We start from the raw sequence: 22,771 nt of genomic DNA on the forward strand, positions 1-22,771 counted from the left end.
GGGGGGTACAGTGCTCGGAAAGGAAGACAGGAGAGACACGGCACCTTTACTGCCTGCACCGCGTTACACTGCACTGCACGCACAATCTTTATTTTAAGATTCATATATAGTAAACTGGATCAGTTCACAGAGCCCAGATAATTAAGTAGTGAAAAGGCATTCTTTGTGGCAAGCTACAACGTGACAGACTACAATGTTTATTCTAAACTATCTAAGTGAAGTAAATAACCACAACCAGTTTTCCTAACTTCTCTAGCCCAGGAAGAAATTCATTAGCTCAAGAATGTTGTTAATTTGTCTGCTGTTAGTGTCACAAAGGGTGGCCAGCCACTTCCTCAAGATTTCTGCAAAACAAAGCCAGCTCACAGTATGGATTCCAGAGGGTGAGAGATCTCACTAAGAACAGGCATTCCTATTCTACCTCGGTCTCGCATACCAGGGGGGCTATTGTAAATTGCAGGTTAGAGGGGGTTGGGCCTACAAAGTGACACCTCATCCCCCACACTTCCTTCCTTTTTATTTTTTAACAACAATTTCCATAAGATCAGGTTATTAATAGTATTTCGTCTTATGCAATAAAAATACACAAGAACTATGGCAATGAGAACTATAATTAAACTAAGCCCCATGCCATTTAAAGTGTGGGTTATGCTCTGCCAGATTTCTTTGGAATCTAATCCTTTCAAAGATTGAGCAAGCAATTGCGTGAATTGTGCCAGGGATTCATCATCATTTTGCTTTGCAAAACCCTTGTCAATTTGATTATGCAAAGATTCTATTTCTTCCTGGGCAGAGGTGTTTCCATTTAGATACATTCTAATCACTTCCCATTCATGTTCTGTTTGATTATAAGGTCGTTGGGTTATACAGAAAGTAGTTGAATTCCAATCACATTTTAAAAACACTTGATGCTGAAGAGCCAATATTTTTCTACCCATCCATTTAACTGTTTGTTTAAGGAGGTCTATTTGCTGCAGTAGTTTGGCATTTATTTGCCACTGAGTTAACCAAAGTTCATGAGAATTTTCATGCCATAATTCTACAACATGTTTTTTTTGCAAAGAGGTTTGTAAAGCTATTCCTGAGACTGCTGCTAGGGAGGCTACAGTTATCAGACTTAACAGTACAGCAACCACTATTCTAATAAATCTTTTTGTACGTTTTAACAGATGTTTAAAAAATTCAGTAGTAACAGAAATTACCGGGTCTTGAGACCATGGTTGAGTTAAATTTACAGGCAACCAAATATGAGTTTTTTGTTGTAACAGCATAACTGTATAAGGCTTAGTGAAATTTAATGTGTTATTTAAACAGGTGAACAATTGACAATTTAAACAAGTACAAGAAAAATGTGTAAAATTAAAAGTTCCCACTAAAAAGACATAAAGCAGAGGTGCACAAACAGTAATATTATACATTTTAAACCTAGTAAAATTATAAGTAGTAGATACAGATCGACTAGTCCCTGAATAGGAAACATTGTACAAGGTTACAGGTTACATAGCGGCTGGAATCTTCCAAATATGATTTTGAAGGTGATGAGGGTATTCTTCGGCTGCAACAGCAGGGTTAGCGATTCCACCATCTCCCCACCACAAAAGAGGCGTCTTTTGAGGCAAGATAGGAGCTCCGTCAGTTATTTTCTTTGGATCTGGAAGACTATACACAACAGAGAGATTACATCTTGTCTCATTCCATTCAGCACATCCATTAACGAATTTTCCAAATGGTCCCCAAATAATATACCCATCAATATTTTTAGCAAATTTTCCCATACACTGTTGCCAAATTATGGGATAATAAGAAATATTCTTATAAGTGAAATCAGGGCATACAGGAAATGTATCTGTATCAGGTGCTGTTAAATTTCTCCAGGTATCATTAAAGGTTTGAGCAGCCAAGGCTTGAAGCCTTGTCCTTTTGTTGCCTGCTTTTATTCCATGTTGAATCCAATACTGCCATCCCAGAGGGATGCAAGGCGGTTCTCCAATGCAAATAGGCCTTTGATTACCATAATAAGTAAAATTGAATAATGCCCCATCATCTTGATTGTGGGGGGTTAAATCAGCCCACGGTGCTGACAAAATTTCTCTAGGTGTGGTATAAAGTAAAATATCACTAGTTCCACATTTTACAGGTTCTAATAAAGGGGGATTTGGAATATATGCCCAGTAAGAATGTGGGGATACCTCAGTCCCCGATGCAACGGTGAGCAAGGCACATAAAGCTAAAAACAAGTTTTCAGGGTTTAAAGGCTTTCCTGCTTGAAGGACAAGCCGTTGCCCTTCTATGGTCAATTTCTTTATTTGTCCCCATGTAGGGAGGGGATTTAAATTTGGTCGCTGTGAGCGGCGGGAATTTCTTAGCTGTAATCTGGCCATGGCTGCGACAGGAACAAGCTCAGCATCCTCAGCCTCTAGCTGGTTTCGCGCTCGCTTCTGAAGGCACGGTTCCGGTTCCTGGGGGAGTTGTCTCCGGGACTGGCGAACAGGGTCTGGAGGCGCGGATCCTGATCCATCGTCCAGGGACCCACTGCTGAATTCCATTTTCTGTGGAGATATAACCAAAACCTTTCCCCTTATAGAGCAGTGTGCCCTTCTCCCATTCAGCCTCTGGGGCTGTTTTAGTCCAAATAGGTTCATTAATTACATAGGGCTGTTGTTGCTGTTCGAAATGTCTTTCAGCTCTTGTTAATATTTAACCTTGTGTTAAATTGAGAAAATTTAAAATAAACAATGCTTGATGCAGTAATGTTTTTGGACTGTTTTGCAATTTAAACAGTATTGGTATCTGAATATCCTCCTGACTCCTCCTTTTTAATTTTTTAATTTGTAACTTAAGAGTGCCATGTGCTCTTTTAACAATAGCTTGACCCTGGGGGTTATATTTAATCCCTGTAATATGAATAATATTATGAAGATCACAAAATTGTTTAAATGTTCTGCTAGTATAAGCAGGTCCATTATCTGTTTTGATTTTAGAAGGAATTCCCATAACTGCAAAAGTCTCCAATAAATGTACAATAACATTTTTAGTGGATTCTCCCTGTTGAGCAGTAGCCCATAGAAATGAAGAATAGGTATCAATAACTACATGTACATAAGAAAGCCGACCAAAAGAAGGTACATGTGTAATATCTATTTGTCATAACTCATTAGGTTGAGTTCCTCGAGGGTTGACACCTGTGGGAATAATTTTTAAATGTAATGGTCTACAAATAGGGCAGGCTTTTACAATCTGTTTAGCTTTTGTAAAAGGTATCTTATATTTAAGATGTAAATGTCCTGTATTTGCATGATTAAATTGATGTTCTTCAACGGGTGTAGTGAACATAACTAAGGAATCTACTGTATTGTTACCTGATACTAATGGTCCAGGTAACTGAGAATGAGAACGTAAATGAGTGATAAAATAAGAATGATTTCTTTTTTGAACATGTATTTGTAAATTTTGAAATAAAGACAGTAAGGCAGGCTTATTAGAATATAACACAGCTGAATAGATATTTGTCACTACTCTAACAGAATAGGCTGAATCGGCTATAATATTAATAGGTTGGTTAGGAAAATCTAAAAACACTTGCAATATAGCAAAAAGTTCATTTTGTTGTACAGAGTTAAAATTTGTTTGACGTACCCAATAAGATTTTTGAGTCCAATATGCAGCTTTATTTTTAGATCCATCTGTAAATATAGTCAAAGCTTGTGGAATTGGCTGTACAGCTAATAAAGTATTAACCACAAATTGTTGACGTCTAAAAAAATCTCATAATTTACTTTTAGGAAAATGATACGAAAAGGTTCCCATGAAATCTGCTAAAGCAATTTGTAAGGTTTTAGTAATTGACAACAAATATTCCCATTGTTCCTTAGTTAAAGGGATAACTATATTGTTTATATCTTTTCCTATCAAAGTTATAGAACGAGCTCTACCATTCATAATTAAAGCTGCAACCATATCGATATACGGTGTGACATTTTTAGATTGCTTAGTTTTAGTGAATACCCATTTTACTGGCATAGCACTCTGACCTAAAACTGCAGAGGGATATTGAAAAGTATTAATAATATATAAAGTTAGAGGCAATTTAGGATCAATCCTAATTAAAAATGCATCCTTAATTCGTTGTTCTATAAACTGTAATTCTTGCTCTGCTTTTGCTGTTAAAGAACGAGGGCTGGATGGATCTGAAGAGCCCTGTAGAGTAGCAAACAAATGCTGTAATGCATGGGTAGGAATACCTAGTGTGGGACGAAGCCAATTAATATCCCCTAATAATTTTTGAAAATCATTTAAAGTGGATAACTTATCTCTCCTAATAGACATTTTCTGTGGAATCACCTTTTGTCTAGTAAGAATATATCCCAAATAATGATCAACTTCTTCCTTTTGAATTTTATTCTGTGCTATTACAAGTCCAAATGGAGAAAAATATTGAGGTAAAGTTTTTAAAATATCTTTTAAAACATTTCTATCACTATATGAGAATAAAATATCATCCATGAAATGAGCCGTATAAACCTGAGGCCATCGTGCACGCACTGGTTTTAATGCTGTATCAACATAAATTTGACATATAGTTGGGGAATTTTTCATTCCTTGGGGTAAAGTTCTCCATTGATATCTTTGATAAGGTCTTTGATAATTTGTTTGAGGAACTGAAAAAGCAAACCGTTTTCTATCTTTTGGATGTAGTGGAATGTTAAAGAAACAATCTTGTAAATCTATAACATATACAAACCAACCAGCAGGGAGCACTGAGGGTAAAGGAATGCCGGGCTGAAGGGCTCCCATTTGAAATAAGGATGAATTTACAGCACGTAAGTCGGTTAAAAGTCTCCACTTGCCTGATTTCTTTTTTATCACAAATATTGGAGAATTCCAAGGAGATGTTGATGGGTCTATGTGATGTAGAGAAAGTTGTTGATCAATCAATTCCTGCGCTGCCTGTAACTTTTGAGTAGTCAAAGGCCACTGATCTATCCAAATTGGGTCATAGTTTTTCTAATTAAGCTTTAAAGGATTTATTTCTCTAAGCTGTAGAAACATGTAAAATATTAAAAATGTATATGAGCTCCCCATTGTTCTAATATATCTCTTCCTAAAATAGAAACTGGCACCTCTAAGATATAAGGTTTAATAACAGCAACTTGACCCTCTTCATTTTTTATATGTATATGCATTGTGGCTTGTCCAATTGTATTTACTGGAGTTTTACTTACTCCTTTTATATTACATGGAATAATAGTATAAGTAATATGAGAAGGCCAATCAGTAGGTTTAACAATAGTAATATCCGAGCCTGTATCTATAAGAGCCTGAATTTTCTTATGCTCAATAAAAATATTAATAAGAGGTTGTTGTTGAGATAATTTAGCTGTCCACATTACATTAATAGGGTTAGTGCTGCCGAACCCTCCTGTTCGCTGAACAACAGAGGATCCTATTGGGATATAAGGCAGTAAAATGAGTTGAGCTATACGTTCTCCCTTTAATAATTTATAATCTGTAAGTGAGGACATCAGAATTTGAATTTCTCCAGTATAATCTGCATCTATAATTCCTAAATGAACAGTAATGCCTTTTTGATTTAAACTAGATCTACCCGTGAGCAAGCCAAAAGTTCCTGCAGGCAGGGGACCAAAAATTCCTGTAGGAATTCTCACGGGAGATTTTCCTCCTCTTAATTTTATATCTTTTAAGGCTGGTATGTCCACTGCGGCGCTGTGTTGGGTGGCTGGCTGTAGGGAGAATACGGTAGATTTACCCCATTGATTTGTCCGGGGCCCGGGGTAGGGCCCGTTCTCCCATTTCCCTTCTGTTCAGCTGAATTAACTTGTTTACTCCTGCATTCACGAGCCCAATGATTTCCCTTCCTGCACTTTGGACATAAGCCAGGAGCTCTAGATCTCTTTTTTTGATCATTGCCTACAAGTTTTGGACAGGCCCTCTTTACATGTCCTGTCTGACCACAATTAAAACATTTTAAAGACTGTTCCTTTTTAGATTGCCAATTAGTCCACGTGGTTGCCATGGTTTCAGCAAACAGTTGCATTTTCCTAGATTCTGAATTTAAATCTTTACATTGTTTTATAAAACTGTCAATCGTTCCAGTATCTTTTATTGGAATTAAAGCCCTTTTGCATTCATCATTAGCATTTTCAAAAGCTAAAAGTTTTAAGAGATGTTGTTGTAAGTCTTGTCCCACTACTGTTTTTTCTATAACATTTTGAAGTCTTGCAATGAACTCAACATACGGTTTATTGGCTCCTTGCAGAACTTTAGCCCAAGATCCATATTCTGATCCTTTAGGCCGTATTTTATCCCAAGCTTCTAAAGCAATATTTTTTAATTGAGCATGAATCTCTCTTGGAGCTCCTGCCTGATGCTCACCAGTATCAAAGAAACCTGTACCAGAGAGCATGGGATAAGAAATGAGTCTAATATTAGGATCTCGATCGTCAGCATTTTGCTTTGCCTTTTTCGCACAACCTTCCATAAACCACATGTGCCACTGTAAATATTCTGGCTCTTTTAAAAGAATTTTGGCCAAGGCTTTCCAATCATATGGAGCAAGATTACCATACTGATCTGCTACCGACGTTATTAATTCTCTAGTGTAATGAGCCTGAGGGCCATAAAGGGTTACAGCTTTTTTTAATTTTGCTAAATCATCCATATTAAATGCTTCCCATCTAGGGGGAACTGCCGCTCCATCTACTGGCTGCGGCCTGATTACAGGGAAAGCAAAGGCAGGCTTTTCCTCGTCAGAATCCCCTAATTTTGGTAGATCAGCCAAAGCTAGTTTGGCTTTACTCCAATTAGGGTTAGATGGAGGAGGTGCAGAGGGAGCTACAGGCGGGTTCTGCTTAACGGAGAGTTGTTTCACCTCTTGTGTTAAATGCTGTATAGCCTGTAAAATTGGGCGATTGTCATAATTTGATATTGCTGCGGCAGCTAAAGCTGAGTCGACTGCAGCGGATTTTACTTTTGGTTTGGACGCCTTTTCACTACTTAAAGCGATAGCGTCATTTTGAACTACATTCTGCTCCTCCTCTGTGAGGGGCAATTCCTGAATAACTGGCTTAATTTCTAGTTGAAGATTTTCTACAATATGTTCATCTTCCATAGCTTTTAATAAAGAGTACACAACCGACCAAATAGCCCAAAAACATAAAGGAATCTTCTCCTCCTGTTGCATAGCCCTTTCTATACTAACCCTTGCCTTCCTCCATACTTCTACATCCAAAGTTCCTTCATCTGGAAACCAAGGATTATATTCTTTAATTGTATCAATACACATATCCAAGTCAGCTGACCTGAGCGATATGCCATATATAGATAATAAATGTTTAAGAATTTTTAAGAAAGAAGAAGAAGCAGATTGTCCCATATCCCCATAATAAAATTATACTTACCTTCCTAAGCAACCTTCGGAGTCCCTGTTCGGGCGCCACTTGTCATGAGTGTCTAGGGCACTCTGAACTCCGGGAAAGGTAAACACGCAAACACGCCTGATCGGGACACGGGGGGTACAGTGCTCGGAAAGGAAGACAGGAGAGACACGGCACCTTTACTGCCTGCACCGCATTACACTGCACTGCATGCACAATCTTTATTTTAAGATTCATATATAGTAAACTGGATCAGTTCACAGAGCCCAGATAATTAAGTAGTGAAAAGGCATTCTTTGTGGCAAGCTACAACGTGACAGACTACAATGTTTATTCTAAACTATCTAAGTGAAGTAAATAACCACAACCAGTTTTCCTAACTTCTCTAGCCCAGGAAGAAATTCATTAGCTCAAGAATGTTGTTAATTTGTCTGCTGTTAGTGTCACAAAGGGTGGCCAGCCACTTCCTCAAGACTTCTGCAAAACAAAGCCAGCTCACAGTATGGATTCCAGAGGGTGAGAGATCTCACTAAGAACAGGCATTCCTATTCTACCTCGGTCTCGCATACCAGGGGGGCTATTGTAAATTGCAGGTTAGAGGGGGTTGGGCCTACAAAGTGACACCTCATCCCCCACAAGGTTTCATGGGATAGGTGAATGTTCAGGAAAGAGCAAGAAAATTCTCTGTCAGAGTAGCTCTATTTATACTCACCATCATGAATTGAAAATAGATGTCCAGAATATGGGTTGCTTTGGAGACTATCCTCTGACCTGCTGCTATGGCCAGTGCAATGGAACTGACTGGACAAGACGTCAACACAAGTGTAAACAGCATGATGAAGAAAGTTTCAGCTGCTGGTTTTGAACCTTGGAAAGAACACAAGGGGTTAGTTTATCAACTAATTCACCATGTATTGGGGATTATTTATTAACACTATAATATTCTGAGAAAATACTTGTAGAACAAAAGGAATGTCCCCATTAAGCAACTATCCTGACCTAGCAATTTTACTTCTACTCCACATAACTACACACAGTCATCACAGTTTTCTTTTTAACAATGAAAGTAAGAGCACATTCCCATCCAACACCTGTGCTCTGTGTATATGAATATGAACAATTTCTGAGTTCTTGAGACAGAGAGCTCCAGGTAACATAGTTCGTTAGAACCCAACTACTTGCCCTCTCACAGTAAACTCAGCATCAGCCAATCATCTGTCCACACATTTCCAGAGCACTCAGTGTTCACTGCACTGGTGAGGAACTTGGAGTCAACACACCATGACTTCCCAGGGTTTTTAATACCTGAAGGAGGGAGGGGCCTCCACAATCTAAGGGCCCATAGTCAAAGCACTGGGAAACTCTCCATATATAGGAGAATTTTATTCAGTATCATAAAATATTTTGTAACTGTGATGAGGAGATATGAAAAATTACATAGATAAAAATTTGGGGACATATGTGGAACCCTGAACAGGAGTCTGGATCCTAGATTCCATTCTTAAATCTTTTTTTCCCAGTGCTAGAGAGTAAACAAAAGGTCTTGCCCACATTTTCTGCACAAGTGCTCAACCACTGAGCAGTCTCCCAGACCCCCCACAACTAACACGACACAACTTTGCTTTGTACAATAGAAGGTTCAAGGTCTATTACTGTTGTTACACTGTAGTGTGTGCTATAAATAGAATTTCTGGTTTGCATAAGTTTGTCAGCAAGTGATGGGTGAAGTCTAACCATAATATAAATCTGTCTGCATGTATCAAACAAGCACGTATATTAAGTCAATAAACAATAAATCATCATCTTTTCCTTATTTGAGAATGGCAAGATGGAGAATATGTATCTTTTATCTCTATATGTATTTAGATATGGTTATAGATATAGACATAGATACCTAGCAGCCCTATTTCTTAACTATCTGTATTTTACTTCTATATAGATATGTATGTAGAGAGATATAAAGAAAAAGTTAATATCCCAGCTCCTCCAGCAGAGTTCCCAGCATAATTTTGATTTATTGCATATTTATACATGATACAAAATATCTCTCCCTGAAAGATAGCTTACAAATACCTTTAAATTAACTAAAAACAAGTATTGAGAAAAATGTTCACATTGCACCACTACTTTAGAATGTACAGTGCATTCATATTTTCCCAGTTCATGACTTGGTTGGTAAAACTGGAAAAGTGCTTGCAGAGAGAACTTGCTTTACCTCAGATCCAAGATTAAAGACAACCTCTTTGTTTTGTTACTTACCAGTCACAAAGTACAGAGTACAGGTAAATAATACTTGGCAGGAGTCTCATGGGTAGCCACTCAGCTAACAGTTTTCCCAGGAAATAGAATGATAGTTCATAGTATCCATTGTTATACTTGTGCCTATAGAAAGACAAACACATACATATCATAAGTCCTAGACTACTTTCAGAGGGCAGAGACACTGGCTGCACAGACTTTTGTGGCTAACAGAGGCCCAATACCCCAGTTTGGGAGTTTTGTGGCTAACAGAGGCCCAATTCTCCACATGCTCCAGGTTGGCCATCACCCACACTTCACTCTCACAGGTGCCAGCACCCTTGGATAACAACCTAAGGAGGTTCTCACTGTGACCTGCTCTCCCTAAAACCTCCCTCTTGCTGCTGCCCACATGAGCAGAGATGCACAGATTCTTCTATTCAATTTTTCCAGAGACTGAGAAAAGTCCTAACCTGGAAACTCTTCTAATATTGACTCTCTGTAAAGAGAAGCATTTCAGGGGCTAATCTCAGTGACCATTGGACTTTTCTTCTCCCCACTTCTGAATTTGAAGAAGGTGAGGTAACTTGGCAGGATCTCAAATAGCTGTAGGCCATTAAATTCTTTTTACTGATTCTAATTTCACATGAAAGAAAAAGTCTTCTGATAACACATATAATGCATAATCTTGTGAACCACTACACCCTAATCCTCCCCTTCTGACATTATCCTGCCATAATCCCAAACCTATTCCAGTGCTTTCTTTGCTACCTTTCTGATGACTCCTTTCCTTGGATGTAAATACTGCATGGGTGAATAGCTTCCATTCTTGAGGACTATGAGAATCAAAACCAACCTTCTTATTACTGTAAAGCTGTGTTTCCCACCCCTCCATCATTTGAGGGATAAATTTGATCACGATGTTTGACTTTATATCTCACCTCCATTTTGTAGCTTAGTTTACCAATTAATGTCCACCAGGCCTCTCAAACTTTTCTTGCCTTTGTCATAATCAATTATTTGCTAAGGCCAAAATATTCCTTTCATTCCCTTTCCTGCTGCTTTTCTATCCTCTAATGAGATTTTCTAATCAAATCCTTAACCTTAAACTCCTTTCTTTTGGTAGCAGATCTCAGACACTCTTAAGTTTCCATGCCATACATGACTGCTTTTTATCAATTAATGTTTGTAATCTCTATCTGTACTTCAAAAGCTCACAGCATGTACAATAATCTATACAATTTTTATTTGTCAATGTAAAAATAAAAAAGAGGAAAATAATTGTGATTCATAGAACTCCATCCTTAGACAAATGCTGGATGTGATTAATTATACCAACAGCCATTGATGTTCCTTGCAGCAGGAACTTACACAAAAATCTTCTTCTCAACCATAAACATATCCATGGCTGACACACTGCTGAAACACTAGCAGACCATCAGGAAGAAAAGCACTGTAGCTCTGCAGGGACAAAAGCACCAGTGCAGTGAGTTCAACATTTGTAAGTCTGCCTTCTACCTATTTCAACAGATGGTATAACACTAAGCAGATTTTTAAAATAAAATAACAAAAGTAGAATTGTTTTTGTTAAATGCGAATGGGAAGCATGACTCTGTGAAGTCTTATCCCCATCTCTGTTTCCATGTGTGTCCTATGTGAGCTCATATTACAGCACATTTTGAAATTCATGATCTTAGGCTTCTGTGTACGAACTGTGTTCTGCTAAATTCACGTGCTGAATATGAATCCTCAATGCTATTGTATTTGGAGAATACATCCTTTGAGACAGTGCTGGTGAACCTATGGCAGCTGTGCCACGGCAGGCATATAGAGCCCTGTCCATCATGGTGTCATGAGTTGTTTTTCTGAAGTAAAATCTCAATTACAGTGTTGGCACTTTGCAATAAATAAGTGGGTTCTGGTTTGCAGCTTAGGCTCTCGTTCTCTAAAAGGTTCACCATCACTGCTTTGAGATGTACTAAAGTAGAAAAAATTCTTCATAGTGCAGTCTTCAGATGGAGTTTATGTCTTTAAAATGAGAAGAAACAATGAAAGATGTTCTGCCACAGGTGGGAACAAAGAGAAGGTGGCCATCTGCCAGCCAGGTTGGGACCCAAACAGGAGCCTGACTCTGCTGGATTGAAAATCTGACCACAGATTCCTGGCTCCAGGAATGAGGAAAATTAACTTCTGTGGTTGAAGAATCTGTTTTAAGTATTTTGCTGGCATCCTGAGCATATACAGGTCATACAAATGCTGTGAACTTCAATTTAACTATAAAAATGCAAAGTATCTTTGCTAGATTATGCACAGAGAAATGGAAGCTAAATAAAGTCTCAAAGGCTTTAGATTTTCATGTGAACATTATGAATGACAAGAGGTCAGAATCACAATACTAATGTGTTACCCATATAACAATAAAAAAAACTGATTCCTACTCACTTATGCTATTGCTCAATGTTAAATAAAACACATCTAGCAAATTGGTTAACAGCAAAACAAAAATCAGATAAAACTGACTACATCAAAATTAAAGATATTTATGCACAGAAAGCACTGTTAACAGATTGGAAACACAATCTACAGAGAAGGGTAAAATATATGCAAATCATATATTTAATAAGGATCAATGTCCCATGAGTATAAAAATGTAACACCAAACTCATATAATTCAATTTTAAAGGGAGCAGTGGAATTGAACAGATATTGCTCCAAAGATGCAGCAGATCAATTATTGAAACAAGTAAAAAGTATCAATCATTAGTGATGGTATGGAGAAACCAGAACTCTTGTGAACTTCTGGTAAGAGTTCAAAATATTGTATATAGGTGCTATGGAAGAGACCTAGGGCAATTCCTCAAAACATTCACACCATTATCATGTGAGCCAGTAATTTTACTTCTGGGTATCTACTGCAAAGCACTGAAAGCGTACTTGCATACTCTAGGTATCACTGTTCACAACAGTCAAAAAATAGATGGAAGGTAAATTTTCTTCCATGAATGAGTGGATAAATGATGTTCTGTGTATATCTTTATGTGTATAGAGATATTTAGAATGGATGATTATTCAGCCTTATGAAGTAAATTGTAACACACAATTTGAATGAGCTTTGAGAACATTATGCTAACGGAAACAAATCAGTGATTAGGAGAACAAAACTTGCAGCTCCATGTATATGAAAGTCATAGAATAGGTAGATTCAGAGACATAATGTAAAATAGTGTTAGCCAACTATTAGAGGAATGGATATGAGTTGTTTTTTAATGGGTATGGAGATTACCTTTCAGAATATGAAAAACAGCTTGGTGTCAGATAGTTACACAATGACAATGTACTTGTTATGACTCAGCTGTATACTTAAAAAGGTAAAAAGGCAAATTTTTCACCATGTGTAGTTTACTCCTATATATACATTGACATGTCTAAGAAAGATTAGCTTTATTCAGTTTTCAATTCATCTTATCCTATAATAAAACAGTAACATGTATCCTGTGCTTATCATAAATTCAAATTCTTATTGGATTTTTTAACTTTAAACAAAGCAACAAAATTTCTTAAAAATCCAGATCTACATTTACTTACCTATTTTTCACTTCAGTACACTTAGAGCTGCAATGTTTCCAATAACCAAAAAGTAGATGAAACGAAAATTTTCTTCAATAAGTGAGTGGAGAAATAAAATGCATGTATACACTATTGTAGTGACAGTAATTCAGTCTTGTAAAATAAGGAAGTAGTGACATATATTACAACTAGGGTGAACCCTGAAGAAATGACACAGTGGAAACAAATTAGTGACCAACAGCCAAATACTTATGACTTCACAAATATGAAAGTCCTTGCCTTAGTCACTTTTTACTTGTCGCTGAGACAAAATTCCTAATGCACCAAGTTGGGAAAGGAAAGATTTATTTTTTTACAGTTTTTGGAGGTTTCAGTCCATACTCAATTGGCTCCAAGGCAGGTGGCATGGCAGTGCCACAGCTCATGGCCACTGCAAATGGCAAGCTGAAAACGCCAAGAGAGTGAGACACACCTTCTTCTTGCCATTACATTACATTCTGGCTCCACCCCTATGTGGGTGTAGCACTAACACCATCAATCCAAGCACTAGACAATGAACCAATCACAAACACACAATACTAACACATGACGCCTGGGGACCACAGATCTAAACCATGACATTCTACCCTTGGCCCCAAGGACTCATCTACATCTTTTATACAAAAGACATTTAGTCCATCTCCAAGAGTTTCCAAAGTCCTAACAGTGTCAGCAATCCTGAAGAGTCCAAGTCCAAGGTCTCCTCCAAGATCTCTGGCAAACTCCTAACTGTAACAGCCTGTACAAATGAAACATGGTTAACCATTTCTGAAATGCAAAGGCACAAGATAAACTACCATTCCACAATTTATAAACTGGGGAATATAAAGCATTGGAAACAAAGCAAGTCCAACATCCAGCAGGTCAAACATTAAGTCCTAGATTTCCATGCTCAACATTTCAAGCAATCTGATTGCAAGCTCCAAAAGGCTTGGGTGATTCCACTCCCATGGCACTTCCAGTGATTTCAGCTCATGCAGTTTTTCTCTTAAACCCGCTCTGCTCACTTTTTGCAGCTTTCCTTGGATGATCCACATTTTTAGCTTTTCCAAATTCTGAGGTCTCCACTGCACCTTTGGCTTAACCTTACATCTTTAAAAATTGCCCTCTCAGGAGCACACTGGTTGACCTCCCAGACCCTTTGCAATACAGGTGGAAGCCATCTTACCCTCAGAATTTATGTGTTTTCTTTGCACCTAAAATCAGCATCATGTGGATGCCACCAAAGTTTGCTGCCAGCTGGAGCAGTTGCCAGGTTTTTCTCTCTCTTAGCTGAAGGGGTCAATTGCCTAGATCCTTGGGCTTTGTGAATCTGATTGTGAAGAAAAGCTTCTCTATGTTGTTGACATTCTGGAACCTCATGTGGCCTCCATCGCCATACTGGAGCATGGTGCTCTGCAACTTTCTCCTCTAAGAAAATTCTTTTACTTTTGCAGTTTTGAGGCTACAAAGTATGGAGACCTGCTGCTTCCTGGGATGCCCTGGGGTCATCTTTCTTATCTCTAACCATTTCCAAAGCCTCTTGAAAAACATGCTCAGGTATAGTCACAGCAAATGACCCCACTGCTGGTACCAAATTCTGTCTTAGTTACTTTTTACTTGTCACTGAGAAAAAATTCCTGATGCACCAAGTTGGGAAAGGGAAGCTTTATTTATCACAGTTTTTGGAGATTTCAGTCCATACTCAGTGTGCTCCAATGCAGGGTGACATGGCAGGACCGCAGCTCACGGCCACTGCAAATGACAAGCTGGAACTAGCAAGACAGCAAGACACACCTTCTTCCTGCCATTACGTTACATCCTGGCTCCGCTCCTATGTGGGTATAGCACTGACACCATCAATCCAAGCAGTAGACAATGAACCAATCACCAATGCACAATGTAAATGTATGAGGCCTTGAGGCCACAGGCATAAATCATGACAGTCCTAGAGCAGTTCAGTTGAGACACAAAGTAAAATCGTGTTAGCCAGATATTTGGAGGAAAGATATGGAGGGTTGTGCTTTAAAGGGAATGGAGATTCATTTCAAAAGACAAAAAGCATTTCTGGAGACAATGGCAATTTTTACACAATACTAATATACTTGGTACAACTAAGCCCTACAGTTAAAAGAGTAAAAAGGATACATTTTTACCACTGTGCATATATATATATATATTCCCTATGTAAGAAAAACATAAGTCATTCACTATTTATCTTGCCCTATCCCATAACAAAACAATACCATGTACTTAGCATGAATTCAAATTTTACAAAGCAATTGAAATACTTCAAAATCCATATCTAATTTACATATTCTGTGTTTCAGTAAAATTATTCTTAGCAAATGGAAAATGCCATTTATAATCAGCCATAATGTGATTGTGCCAATTATCTTTTCAAAAGGAAAAAATGGAAAAAGAAAGCAAAAAGCTTCAATTAGTAGTAACTATTTTACATATCATTTATATTAACATAAGGAATATGGAATAATAATCAAATTTTTCCATTTAGATAAGCACTTCATATGATTGGGCCAGAGTCACTGGAAAAATGTAAGTAGTGAACTTTATTTGGCTGCTTTACAAATTAAATCAAAGATTAAGGTATTCTTCATTTAAAAACTGAAAGGAAAGCAAAGCAAACTGCTAGGAAAGCTAAGATTTCTTCTAATGAGAACTTTGAGCTCAGGTTCTGGACCAATGGGTGCCACACAGGTAGCAGAGTCACACATATAACTGGAGAAATCAGTGTGGGGACATACTACATTTGACTAGAGTTTTAGCTAAAGTAAATTCTCAACTTCCATGGCAGTGAACATACACAGTTTTATACTTCAGAGGTTCAAATGATACAGTGATATCTTTTCTCTTACAGTTATAAATATATAAAATACACAGTTAAGCAGTAGAAAGCTTGCCTAAAATATACAAGACCTTGGCTTAAATCCTCAGTGACAGAAAAGGAATAAATAATTTCATTTTAAGGGGGTTCAAAGATAGTTGGCTTGAAGCATTCATTAACCAGCAGCTTCTCTACAGGTACAGGATGCAAACACCTGGAGAGCCCTTAATCTTTGAAATGTGTGACTTGGGGCTGGGGATTTAGCTCAGCAGCATAAGTATCTGCCTTGTAAGCAGGCAGTCATGAGTTTGATCCTTGGTACCGATAAAAAAAAAAAAAAAAAAAAAAAACTGTGTGACTCAGAGAAGGTACTGAAGCTCAGGTATCAGGAGAAACTTGAAAAACAATCTGAGGGTTGTGGAACAGTGTGAGCAATGGAGCCCCAAGGCTGGATGACTTCTGTGGATCTATAAGCATGTGTGGACATGACAGGAAAAAGTGGGACTAACATGAAAACATAGCTAGCACAGACCTTATCACTGTGTTGAAGTGCATTCTACACAGACAGTGGATCAGGAATTTGCATAATGTACAGGAGCTGAGGACATACTTCCTGCTTCCCACCACACAACCATGGTGTAGGGAGTTCTTGTCTGAATCTCCTACTTTGAGCTGACCATTTCCTACATTGTTCCTCTCTGGGAATCAGCAACAAAAACAATACATTCATCCAGCATATGTTGGCCTTGAGACTTGTCTTGGCAGTGGAGGAAACTGACAGATTTCAACTTGGGAAACTGACAAACAGGAGGGAAATTTGGAATATCATAGCTGAAAAGATTGCAATGTATGTGGATTCTACTGCTTTCATCCCATTTGGTTCAGTGAGGATACTGAGACCCCCAAAATTTCTAGATGCAAGTTTACAGGCTGTGAAAGGCATATGAATATGCAAAATAAATAGAGTAAAAGACTGCAGGAGGAAATTTTGCTTCTGCTCCCACCACTACTGCAAAGAGGAGTAACAAAGTGTTTTATAACCAGCTCTGCTCACAAATGACTTGGTATTGTTCCCAGGGATGCAATAAAAAGGAGGAAAAAAAAAAACAGCAAAGAACACACAGCCTATGTTTTCTCCACAAAGCAATGGCCAAAGAGGCCAGGTTAAAAAGACCTGATTGGGGTAGTTTGAGGAAGTTATCTTTAGAAACATGACTGACCTACTTCTTGACAGAAATATTTACCTTTTAAAAAAGACTTTTAAAATTACACTTGTGTAGTTAGAATACTCATTGTTAACTTTTTAGTTCATTATATAGTTTTTATTTCTTTCTTTTCTACTGTTGTTGGTGATGCAGTCATAATTGTTTTAGCTAGTTATTACCATATATCCATAGCTGATGTGTTTGTACATGGCAGTTCTTTATTCTCACTTTTTTATTTTTTCTGAGTGGTACTGAATTTGGGACAGGTATCTCAATCATCCTGGGCATGTGTTCAGATTAGAAGTGTGAATGGGGTTATTGCAACAAATACTACTGAAATCTAAAGGATCATTAAGAAATATTTTGAAAAATGATATGACAATAAGTTGGAACATCTATAAGAGACTGACAAATTTCTAACAAAGTATGACCTACCAAAATTAAACCAAGAAGATATAAAAAACCTAAATAAGCTAGGAGTGTTTTGGGCAAAGAAACAATAGTCAATCTAGATTTTCATATCCTGAAAAATGAGCCTTAGAAACTGATGAAGAAGTAAAGGTTTTCCAAAACAATGAAATCCCAAAGAATACATGCTCACTAAACCAACACTGCAGATACTATCCTGGGAAATCCTAGATACAGACATGGAGGCCACCAGCACCAAAGAACACAAAAGAAAATATACATTTAACTGCGAGCATAGTAAAAAGACACACACATGCACAAGCACACACACACACACACACACACACACACACACATACACACAAACTCACACATACAATGACTCTGCACTGGAAAAATAATGAAATAATAAGATTCAGTAAATGGTTTGTAACAGTCACACCCATTGTCAGTGGTGTTTGATAGGATTTCTGGCACGGTAAAAGAGAGAACATAAAGTAAAAATGACCTTTATTCTAAGAACATGGAGAGAAATTCCATGACTGTTGGGGTCTGGATTTCTCTGCTGGACACGCGGTGTGGGGGGCATACATATAGCTTTTGTCTGGAGTGCTGCCAAAAGGTGGCATTACTGATGCATGAGTAGCTGATTGGAACTCTTTTCCTGCCACAGGTAAGTTGCCTAGGGGCAGGGAAAATGACCTCAAAGTAAAGTCCCTTGGTCCCGCCTCCCACTGCTGTAATGTCCTATCTAGGGCAAAATCCTTTCATTCCCATCTTTTTATTGTTAGAAAAAGGGCAAAGTCTCTCTCTCTCTCTCTCTCTCTCTCTCTCTCTCTCTCTCTCTCTTATTACTTCCTGCTGAAAGGGGGCATCCTATTGGGGTTTAGGGAGGTTGACGGGATGGTGATTGATGCCCATGTAGAAGCTAGCGCTAGCTGTTTCAACCAGGACAACTTTATCCTGGGTGAATGCCCATGCATTAGACTGGGAAAAAAAGAGACAAGGTGCTATGAGGAGGCAGGACACTATCATATTTAAGGACCCAGGTGAAGTAGAAGGAAAGGTGCCATTGATTATTCCCCCATATGAAAGGATAAAAGTTAATAAAAGTGTAGGTAAGTAAGGCTTATCTCCGGTCCAGAAGTTAAGCTGGAAAGTATAAGAGAGGAGGTGATGGCTGTAGCTGTGTCACTATAAGGGAGGTAAGAGCCTAAGCCTTTAAGGATCTCACATTTGACTAAAAAGCTGAGGGTAGAGAGAACTAAAAGAGCTGTCACATAGAATAACATGAAGACGGTCTTACACCTGATGTGGGAGTCTTTAGGAAAGACTGTTAAAAGACCTGCTGTAAAAAGGATAATCAATAGAATGTAAGAAATTAGGAACCAAATTGGATAACAAAACATGACTTAGCCTGAGAGTTGTGGCTGTGAGGCCGTGGTAAGATGGAGAAAAGTGCACAATGGGATGGTTAAATTTAGGGATGTATGGGCACTGCTTGAGTGGTGTGGAAGCAGGATGCCAGTCCAGCAACTTTGACCACTGTTGGGGTTGTCAAGAAGATCACGTAGGGGCCGCTCCACCTTGGTTGTAGTCCTTGGGATGATTTCCTGTAATAGGACTTTAGTAAGTATATAATCAATCTCCCTTGTTGTGCTAATGGTTTTTATGTTTCCTGAAAAAGTACAAATAAAGGGGAGAAAATATTTGAGAGTTTTGTGGCAGGGCATGTGTATAAAATCTACCTGCCAGTCATGACCAGGGTTGTATCTAAGAAATTGATAAATAGGAAAGGAAGGGGGTGCTACATTTTCCTGAGGAGAGGGTTTACTAGAGATAACAGGAGTAAGTTGTGGAGACCTCAGAGTGTCTGTGTCAGTCTGCATAAACTCAAAGGACTAAAAAAGGCATTTGTAAGATCTATGACTGTAAAGTAGATGAGTGGTGGAGGGAGGGATATGAGAGAGCATGGTATAAGGGTTTGGCACCACTGGGTGAATTGGGGTAACAGCACTATTGATTACCCTGAGGTCTTGCACCAGATAGTAAGACCCAGTCTTGAATACTGGGAGAATGGGAATATTATAGGGTGAATGGGTAGGTTTAAGAAAACCATTGTATGAAAGGCACTTAATTATAGGTTTAAGTCCCTGTAAATATTTGGAAGCTATGGGATATTGGGGAACACAAGGAAAACTTGAAGGATCCTTGAGGTGAATTAAAATAGGCATGTTATGGGTAGTGCAGATGGGATTGGAGGTATTTCAAACTATAGGATCAACCAGAGAAGAAATGAGTCTGGAACTTGCATGAAATAGGCCCTGTCTGCAAAGGCTGCATAGGTTGGCTGTCAACACTCACTACAGAGATTGAAGACTTAATATAGTGGCCTGAAAACTCAGGAAGAACACTATACATGGCTTCTATGTCCACAAATATAGAGAATGTCTTACCTGAGACCTCTAGTGGGACTTGGGGCTCTGAGAAGGACATCTTAACGGGGGCTGTGGCTCCCGAGCCCTATCAGTCTTCAGCAGCAAGTCCAAGCAGATCAGACAGTGTAGAATCTGGCAATGATGGAGCCTCCTGTGAGGGCAAGGAGTTAGAGGATGGCTTACCCACTCTCTGGCGGCTAGGACAGTCACTATTCCAGTGGCCCTTGAGATTGCATTTGGGGCAAGGCCCCAAAGGAACACCAGGATTGGGGCATTCTCTTGCCCAATGTCCTTCTTGGCTGCATTGAAGAATGATCCAGGAGGGGCTCAGGCAGCTCTACCTTGTTTTGGTTTACCTGTCTCAGAGCTCCAACTATCACTGCTAAAAGATCAGGTTGTTATTTTTTCTTTTGATTTTTATCTCTGTTGTTAAAAACATGAAAAGCCATATTAAGAAGGTCTCCCTGTGGGATTTGAGGGTGATATTTAGCCTTTTGTTTTGTAACTGGGCCACATTGGAAGATATCTGCCTCTTCCACAGTCATAAGACATCTGGTTTTTATCTTGGGTAGGTGTACAGCTTATTCAGCTTGTCCAGATGTACAAGTCTAAAGGAGACAAAGGCAAAGAATAAGTTAATTATGCAAGAGTCACATAATACAATTAATTGGTTATTTATGATTATAACTTTAGCAATGGCTTTCCATAAGGAGGAAAAGGTCCAGGGAATTTTAGAAACAGGCATGTCATTCATTTGTCATATATACATTTAGGTTTTACAACTGCATAAGTACTTCTTCTGCTGTTATAATGTCTAATGCAATCTGATTTTTGGAGAATGGCCTGTTTTAATAATTTTAGCTTTTTATTTAGGAGAGAGATCAGCTATGGTGTCATTTAACAGCAGTTGAGTATAATTAATTATGGCTCCAATATGCCCAGCACCCATTGGTCAGCAGAGGACTGAGCCAGGGATGGCAGTTGGGCAGGGAAAGGCTCAGACCTGGCCCCTGCCCCAGAGCTGGTCTCATTGCTCTGCATGCATCATCTAACCTTTTTTTCTGGAAAAGATCTGGTGGATTCCAGCAAAAGGAATCCAAAAGGAATTTATAATTATCTCTTAATTTTAGTTGTTGCACATTCAGTAGATTGATAACAGTACAGTGCAGTACTTACAATAAGCTTAACATAGAACATTAAATGGCTATTAACCATGGGTGTTTTAACATTTGAGCACTGAAGAAATTTGTGAAGCATCTCTAAGCATATGTCTGTATCTGAAAGAAAACAATTGTCAGCATACATTACATAAATTTTTGTTCAAAAATCATTATTTAACTAATGACCTCATATTGGTCTGATCTGAATCGCCTGGCTGGAACACAAGAAAAAGGCAGCAGAAACAATCCCAATTTTATATGTGAAGACATGAATATAACATCAGATCAGCAACAATGAATTGTCTTAGTCATATGAACTTTAGTTGAGGTGTCCCCCAGAGGCTATGGAGATTATTGGGCCTCCAATTAATGAACAAGAGCTGGTCAAAATTACCAGGTAGTCACTTTCTTGTTTATCAGTTGAAGTCCTTTCCAATGTCTCCTCACCCGAATGGATTTTGTTTAACCAATTTTAGCATCATTTTGAAAAGCTTCCACCAGGTGGAAGCATGTTTTTTTAAATCTATAACCCAAATGAAACTTGATTAAATGATCTGAAAATATAAAGGGGGAGAAAAATTGTTGAGCTCAAATAAAAAGAAACAGCTGTTTACAGAATAGGCAAATGGGCAAACAGACAACAAATATATGGACTGAGAAACATGTTTTAAGTTTAGAGTGCACTCAAATGTATTTGGCCATTTTGATCTATAATAAATAGACTAGTGTGAACCTACTTGTAGATCAATTAATAGAGATCTCTTGAAAAAAGAATACCAGAAAAGGAATCTAATTGATGGCCAATCTGAGATAGCTCAGAAAGTTAAAAAGGAATGTAATCTTTGGGGCCAGCCTGTTCCTGAAAGCAGGAGTAGATATCTATCTGGCAGGCATGTGTGGGTACAACATGGCTGCTGGCAACCATGTGTCCTGCTAGAAGTTTGGAATGCCTGAGACTGACTATGGTGAGCTGACGGAAAAAATGGCAACACAGGGGAAAAAGACAAAGAAGCGTCAGATGGGACAGAAGGCTCAGGTGGGAGGGATTGAGAAATTGGAGATTGGGAAAAATGCTAGGGGAAGAATTAGAGAGCCTAGTGGGTGAAAGGCGAGGAGAGGATGATGCGGGGGTCTCAGCCTTTAGCTGAGAAGGCAACAGGATTTGGTATGTGAGATACAAAGGAGAAGCTGTAAAGACAGGAGCCACATCCTAAGTGTGGGGAGCGGAAGAGATCCTGGAGAAGCAGAGTGAGACAGAAGTATCTGGGCCATCACAGAAGACACAGTTAGAGAAAGACATCCTTAAAGGGAAAAAGGCCTAAAGATGAAGAGTTTCTTCCCCATAATAAAAGATCAGCTTTTTGGTTTTTGGTTGCATTTTAGAGGCCAAGAGCAACAAGGTATGAACCAGGCACCCCAGAGGTGTGCTTTTTGGGGGATGGGAAGTGGTCCCCATTACCAAATTATAAGTGACCTGAGAGAACAAGTTTGCCTTGGG

General features: G+C 38.5%; 2 protein-coding genes across 3 annotated transcripts in view; both read right to left on the bottom strand.

Moving 5' to 3' along the window:
- Positions 1-454: 454 nt before the first annotated feature.
- On the bottom strand, positions 455-18,035 carry LOC134475734 (endogenous retrovirus group K member 19 Env polyprotein-like). Its single transcript, XM_063247257.1, has 4 exons — positions 11,004-18,035; positions 9,654-9,776; positions 7,419-8,261; positions 455-2,549 (listed from the first exon to the last, which is right to left on the bottom strand). The coding sequence occupies exon 4, from the start codon at positions 2,544-2,546 to the stop codon at positions 1,497-1,499; it is 1,050 nt and encodes a 349-aa protein (XP_063103327.1). The 5' UTR covers positions 2,547-2,549; positions 7,419-8,261; positions 9,654-9,776; positions 11,004-18,035; the 3' UTR covers positions 455-1,496.
- Positions 18,036-18,168: 133 nt separating this feature from the next.
- Positions 18,169-22,771, bottom strand: part of LOC100715785 (broad substrate specificity ATP-binding cassette transporter ABCG2-like) — a 57,092-nt gene continuing 52,489 nt past the window's right edge. The window contains exons 16-17 of one of the 2 annotated variants that reach the window (XM_063247255.1): positions 20,132-20,264; positions 18,169-19,288 (exon numbers count right to left, since the gene is read on the bottom strand). In XM_063247255.1, coding sequence (XP_063103325.1) covers positions 20,141-20,264 — 124 coding nt within the window. In that variant the 3' untranslated portion in view covers positions 18,169-19,288; positions 20,132-20,140. Of the gene's footprint in view, positions 19,289-20,131; positions 20,722-22,771 lie in introns of those variants that run through there. The other variant, XM_063247256.1, reaches the window with a different exon arrangement.

Source organism: Cavia porcellus, unplaced genomic scaffold (assembly GCF_034190915.1).
Source record: "Cavia porcellus strain 051 isolate PalLab524CR breed Dunkin Hartley unplaced genomic scaffold, mCavPor4.1 scaffold_4, whole genome shotgun sequence".
Taxonomy (NCBI): domain Eukaryota; kingdom Metazoa; phylum Chordata; class Mammalia; order Rodentia; family Caviidae; genus Cavia; species Cavia porcellus.